Source organism: Talpa europaea, assembly GCF_964194135.1.
Source record: "Talpa europaea genome assembly, chromosome: 15".
Taxonomy (NCBI): domain Eukaryota; kingdom Metazoa; phylum Chordata; class Mammalia; order Eulipotyphla; family Talpidae; genus Talpa; species Talpa europaea.
In genome coordinates, this window is record NC_140083.1 from 72,690,415 (window position 1) to 72,697,084 (window position 6,670).

Below are 6,670 nucleotides of genomic sequence, written 5' to 3' on the forward strand. Positions count from 1 at the left end.
GCATTAAAGACTTTATTTCCCTATTTTCTCCCTGAGTTGTACATTTTCCTTATTTCCTTTTCCCTTGTAAATAAACCTTTTATTAACCTTTTGTGTGTGTCTGTAGTGGAGTATTCATAAGTCCCTGTTAAGCGCGCGGGTGAGGACCCACAGCCAGCAACCCGTTCAATATCGGGGCTGCCCTATAACAAATCTTGTAGTAGGAAATGTGAAAGACAGGGGTTTGGAACACACGAGAAGTAGCTCTCTTCCTGGTAGAAGAGGGGGTAGTGGGTTTGGGATAAATAGCAGATCTAGGTGGACTGCCCAGAGGAAGTGACCTTTGAGTTGGGTCTTGCAGGTTGAGGCATTTTTTCCCCCAAGGAGAAGGGGGACGAGTAACCCAGTATGCACAGAAGCATCATCAGCCTAACATCTGTGGTCTGTGCAGAGAACTGCATGGGGCAGGTATTAAAGGAACGGTACTAGGTTAAGGAAATTGGCCTCCACCCTGTGTCCTGTAGGTAACAGGGCAACATGGTAAATCTCTGCAGCTTCTAATCATGAGCAACTTTGTGCTGCTGAAAACCCATCAAGTAGTGATAACCAGGCTAATTTCAAGAGGAGGATCAACAGTTGAGAGACTACTCACTACCTCAGAAAGGACAGAGATGAGGACGCCCTGAGCAGAGAAGCAGGAGGAAGGTGGAGGACTCGTCTAAGCGGAACTAACACTGCTGTGTGCTTGCCATGGCCTGGGGCACCAGCGTTTCCTTATAGCATATGCCTACCTGGTGCCACAAGGAGAATCAGTCCCAGTTAGCACACAGGGATCTGAGGTCCGAAGGGTTAAAGCGTGTAGTCAGGGTCACCCAGTGCCAGCCACACCCAGCAAGCCTGGGCCCTGGATGGTCTAGACTTTGCTTGTTGAAGGTGGCTTTGCTCACAGTACAAATAGTCTACGTCTCACTTTCTCCTGCCTGACGAATCACTAGCATATCTTTCCTTATCTTTCCCTTGTGGAAGAACACCTCCTTCCACCATCCTTACCTCCCCCTGATATTGCATCTCTCCCTTCCCTCCTCACGCCTCTCTCGCTCCCATTGTCACATGGCTTTTGTCAGAAAGAGCATATACAGGTAAAGGGCAATGAATCAGAAGCGGGGCCAGTCTGTGTCCCAAGGCTGACTGGCGCAATCAGGCGACTTTCAGAAAGTGCTTAACTTCTCAGCCTCAACGTGCTCACCTATAAAGTGGGTCTAGGAAGCGAGAATTAACTTTGCTTTATCTCACTGCATTGTGAAGATGGAATGAGGCGACGTGCTTGCAAACACCACCAACAAGAAGCAGGCAACGGAGTTACCTGCTTCTAGGGATGATACTGCCCTACTGCCCACCTCGCTGGGGGTTCCCAACTTGTCTTCATCTTTGGATATTAGTTTCTCCTGTTTTAAAGTCAGCGTTTGATGATATGTTGAATGATGAACAAAGATCACGACCACCACCAACACACACGTATGTTGTGCACGCACGTGCCGGCGTGCTCACACACACACACACTCAACCCACAGAGAGCCGTGCCTCTCTCTCCTGCCATAAACGCAGGCAAGCCCACAATATCCACTTTTGGAAGTACTGCTCTAGTCCTGGCTTATTCCAAAAACAGTCAGTTCCTGGAGGAAAACCAAGTGATTGTCAATCTGCTTGGATGCCTCCACGGGGCACTTTTGACCGAGTCTGAATCGCTCCCCTTCTCATGCGAAGCAGCTAAGAACTAAGCCTCAGACTCATTCCCCTCCAAGGAGCCCCAACTGGATCTGCCCCTCCCCCCACCGCATTTGTGGGCGTCCAACGTGGATTTTTTTTTTTTTTTTTTTTTTGCTCACAGGAGCTGGGCGGCCTCTACTGCTGTTTTCATTGATGCCTTGAGCAGAGCTGGCATGTGCGACTGCTGAGAAGGTGGAGCATTGAGTGGCGGGGGAAGCAAGTAAAAATAGCCTGGCGCGCGTCGCTCTGCCTGCCCCCGACGCCTTTAACCCCGGCCGAGGAGCTCAGCAGCCGCCGCTGTGCACTGCGGAACCCTGGCAGGGGTCTGCACCCGAGGAGCTGCACGTACAACAGCCCGGTGCGGGGGCTGGAGACCCGCGGAAACTTTTTTTTTTTTTTTTAGCAACTGGGGGAGTAGGGTGGAGGGGAGACAGTAGAAAGCATTTCCTTGCTCCCACCGCTCCAGCCACCTGGCTGCAGAGACTGCTACGTGCCCGCTAGCCCAAGACTTTGCAGAAGTGCAGCCTTGACTCCGAGCTATTTTTAGAAACCTCTTCCACGGGTGGGCGATCAGAGGGAGGAGGGCGACGAGACTGGTAAGGCTAGTTAGTTCTCTGCTGTGAGGCTGGGCGCCTGGCACTCCACATCATTCTGGACGTCTGCTCTCGGATGGGGGTGGGAGAGAGGAAGTGGCTCGGTGACCGCACGCACCGGCTATGCCCTAACTCAAGGAGATGGCATTAGCTACTAAATGCCCTGCTGTTGTCAAGCCCCAGAGCGTGTTTGTTTCAAAAGCGACAGTTGCCAGATGCACGCTGCTTCAGCTCAGAGAATGGGGATTTTTAAGCGCTTTGCTGCCTACGCTACGGGGTAGGGGTGAGCTGCAGTTAAGACCTCGAGGGGCAAAGATCGAGGAGGGTCTCTGCACCTTTTTTTTTTTTTTTTTGCGTTCCAGCAAGACAGAGGGACAATCCCCGCGCCACACCTCCATCTCCGCCCCACGCTGCATATGGGGAACCATATGTGAAATGTACGGCAGCCCCACCAGACACCCGGCTATTAATAGAGCCCGGGAGTTTGCTCTCTGTGTCTTTTTCCTGCCACCGAGTAAGGGATGATCTTCACACACATACCCCACTCCGCCCCCACCTCGACGCACCGTGTCTCCAGGAAGGTAAGGGGCGGGGGGCTGCCCACGCTGATCCCCTTCGTGACTACAGGTGCCCAAAGCCTACGGGCTGGTCCAGTTGTAATGACCGCAGGTCAGCGAGAGAGGAGGGAGCACAGGCTCCAGTCTTGGGACGCTACACCCAGCAGGGCGCTCTGCGGCTCAGGGCAGCTATTGGGTTGCCGAAGGCAGGGGACGGGGTGGGAGCGGGTGCGCAGGAGCGCAATGCGCGAAGCTCGAGCGACCTCCCCAAAAGCTGCTGCGGGACGCGAGGCTGCAGACCCGCTTCTCGCTGCAGCCGGCCGCGCGCAGCCTCCCACCGCCCGCGCGCCCGGCTGCGGCAGGGGCGGGCGCTGTCCCTGGTGCTGAAGGCGGCGGGGCCCGGCGCACTTGCCGGGGTCCGCGTCCCGGAAGGGGCTCGGATATTCGAGGGCTGCAGACCTCAGCCTGCCCGGATCTGGGCCGGAAGGTCGGTGGATGGTGCCCAGGTCCCACCACGGGGTCGGCCAGTCCCCTCCACACACACACACACACACACACACACACACACACACCGCAACCCGGCGGCGGGGAGCTCTCCGCGGTGCTGCGGGGACCGAGAGCTCCAGGCTGACTCGAGCCTGAAGGCAGCAGCCGGAGAGGGTCAGGGCGCCGCGGGAAGCAGACCCGGGCCCCGGATCACCCGCCCCAGCAGGCACAGAGCGGGGACTCCAGCCCCGAGGACAGAGCAGGGAGCCCGGCTGCCCAGGGTTTGGGACTTGGGGAAAAGAGGAGCGAGGAGCGAGCGGGTGGCAGGAGAGGGAGCTGGGGTGAGAGGGACTCTTTTGCATTTTCAAGAGGGAGGGGACCCGAGACGTGCACTGTCTTCCCCCCACCCCAACACACACACACACACGCACACTCACACACACACACGCGCGCGCGCGGCCGGCGGAAGCAAGCGGGATGGAGCTGGGGAAAGTTTGGCACCGGGTGCTGAGCGGCGGCTCCGGGGTCGGCGGTCGGGGGGGGCCGGGGGGGCGCTGCCGGGGTCGCCGCAAGCCCCGGCCCTCCGGTCTCCTCACCTCGGTGTTTTCGGCAGCGTTCTCCGCCATTTTCCTCCTTAGGAGCAGGCAGCGGGAGGAGTGTTTCATGCCCATAAGCGCCAGCAAGGGTTCGGTGATACAGAGATAGTAGAAAAGGGAGCGCTGGTGTCGCTTTAAAAGAGAGCGAGAAAGAAGACAGAACGGGAGGGAAAAAAAAAAAAAGCCCGACCCAGCCCCTCCGCGGGAGCGTCAGCCGGCACAGTCACCGCGGCCGAGCCTCTCCCGCAGGCTCCACTTTGTTTTCTTTTCCCCCTTTCTCATGGGCGCCGGGTTCCTCCACACAGTTCCAAGTTCTTCTCGCGCGCCCGACCCCCTCCCCGCCCCCCTCCACCCGCGCCGCGGGCTGGGCAGGAGCGAGCGGCCCCGGGGGCTGCGCGGCGGCGGCGCGTCCTGTGCCCGCGGCGCGCCCCCCCGGCGGCCGGGGCCGGCCTCCAACTCCGCTCAACTTCGGCGGCCCCGCGGGGCGAAGCCACCCGCTCCCTGCGCGCCTCTCCCGGGGGCTGAGCCGGGTGAGTGGGGGCGGGGTAGGAGGTTCGGCGGAGCCGGTGGCTGCCGGGCGCAGCCCGAGGGCCCCCCGCGGCCCCGGGCCCGCCCACGCCCCCGCCCCCAGACGCCCGGGGTCTCGCGGACGCCCCCGCTCCCCCGCGCGCCCGACGGCGCCCAGGGCCGCGCGGACGCCGCGGGGCCACGCGGGAGGCGCGGAGGAGCCCGGCGCCCGCCGCCCCTTGCGGGTCCCGAGACCCCGGCGCGCGTCCTGCCACCGCGGACCAGCGCCAGGAAAGATGGGGCCACCGCTACCTCGCCGCCACCCCGCCCCGCCCCGCCCCAACTCTCCACTCCTCTGCCAGTTCCTGGAGCCTTTCTTGGCGAATTAGGGTTTGGGGAGCGGCGGGATGGGTGTCGGTGAGGGAGGGTCCTGAACTCCCTCAACTCGAGGGCTCAGCGGGGTGTCCGTGTTTCTCCTCTGGCCCCCACCCTCCCCGGCCAGGGCGCTGGGGCTCCAGGCCTCTCCGGCTGAGCGGGTGGGAAGGAGGTTCAGCCAGAGGTGACTTGGGAAAGAGGGTGGGAGAAAGCCAAGTGGATGAGCCTGCATTCTTGCACACACACACACACACACCACACACACACACACCCCAGTCTTCGCTGGCAGCCCCCAGCCCACACATTTCTTGTCTTTCTCCTCGCCCCTCCCCCACCATCACCAGATTTTGAAGTCCCTTTTATGGGAGAGAAGGAGGCTGTCACGTACCCATGAGGATTCTCTTGATCCTTTTTTAAGGGAGTTTGGGCGGCGGCAGGGGGTGTGCATTTTTATACAATGCATTCCTGTCTCCACTTCGAGAGCTTTTCCTCTCTCTGCCTTACTGGCCATCTGTCAGACTGGTGGGAGATAGAACAAGGGGAGGGGGGCCCCCACTCGGTTTCTCCCCTTGCAACAGGCCGCTCCGGCTGACTCCTTAAAAGCCAGCTGCCCTTCCACACTTTCGGCCCACGAGTCAAGGACAGGGACCTGAACGCGGCTCTGCGAACACCCTGGCCCTCTTGGCTTCATCCCTGCTCTTCCACAGAGAGATCAGTCCGGCCTGCGCGCCTGTTTGTTTTGTATCATCACCTTTGACAGCCAAGAAGTGTGAGCCTGATTGTCCTCAACTAACCCCAGGATCCATTGAAGAAATGGGCCAGGATCTGGAGAGGCCTCCTGTTCCTGGTCCTCGGGAAAAGAGAAGATGCGCTGCAATAAGTGGAAATGGGAAGTGAGGGGCAGGGAGAGGAGGAGGAAGAGAGTTAGAAGAGCTGTGAGAGGCGTGAGTAATGGGAGGGTGTGTGTTTCCAAGGAGTAAATTGAAACAATGACCTTAACCTCCTTAACCTTTTCCTTTCTTAGATCACAGAATTTGATTAGTGTTGGGGGTAAGAGAACAGTGTCTTTGGAAACGTGTTAGTCATTCTCTTTCACATCCTGTCAACAAAGTACAGAAAGAGGTAGAGAGATGAGGTGACTCTCAAGAATATCTTTTATCCTCTTGAACCCTATTTTCTGTAAATATCATTCTTGGAGATAAAAGATTCTGAAACCTCTCATCCTCTGCCAATAGGGCCTCAGTACTTGCACAATCGAAGCCAGCCAGGAAAGGACCCTCCCAGCTCTTTGGGCCAATCCGCTCATTTTACTAATAAGGACCCTGTGAGTAGAGAGAGGACATTTGTCCCTGATCCCTCAGCCAACGGAGGGAACATCTGAGAGCAGCTCCCTGGCCTCCTGACTTTCAGTACGACACTCTCCCCCCACCCCACCCCACCCCACACTGCTTCTGCCTGTGCATCCATTCTGTGACTAACCAGGGAGGAGGGGAGCTGAGACAAGCTCCCACCGAAATAGGCTGCTGCCTGTGCGTGATTATGTTGCTATGAGAACCTCAGTGGGTGTGTTTCCTCTGTTCTCTGTTGAAATCTTTTGCTTGGCTTGGCTTCTCCCCAAGCATAGACACAGCTCTCCTTGGAATGGGGAGTGGAGAGGCTGAGATGGAGAAATGTCTTCTTATGGCAAGAGTTTTCTATTCCAACCCATTTAATCCAGAGCCAGCCTGGGCTGCAAGCGAGGCTCTTTGGCCACCAGGGAGTCTCCATAACATCTGCCGGCTGGGAATGAACCCTCTCGAAAGTGGGTATT

General features: G+C 58.2%; 1 protein-coding gene across 1 annotated transcript in view; it reads right to left on the reverse strand.

Annotated features, from left to right (window-relative positions):
- PRMT8 (protein arginine methyltransferase 8) overlaps window positions 1–4,053 on the reverse strand; it is a gene marked incomplete at both ends in the record, with an annotated part of 86,033 nt that extends 81,980 nt beyond the window's left edge. The window contains one exon of the mRNA XM_084254789.1: window positions 3,979–4,053. Within this exon, the coding sequence (XP_084110915.1) occupies window positions 3,979–4,053 (75 nt within the window). The remainder of the gene's footprint in view (window positions 1–3,978) is intronic.
- Between the last annotated feature and the right edge of the window lie 2,617 nt (window positions 4,054–6,670).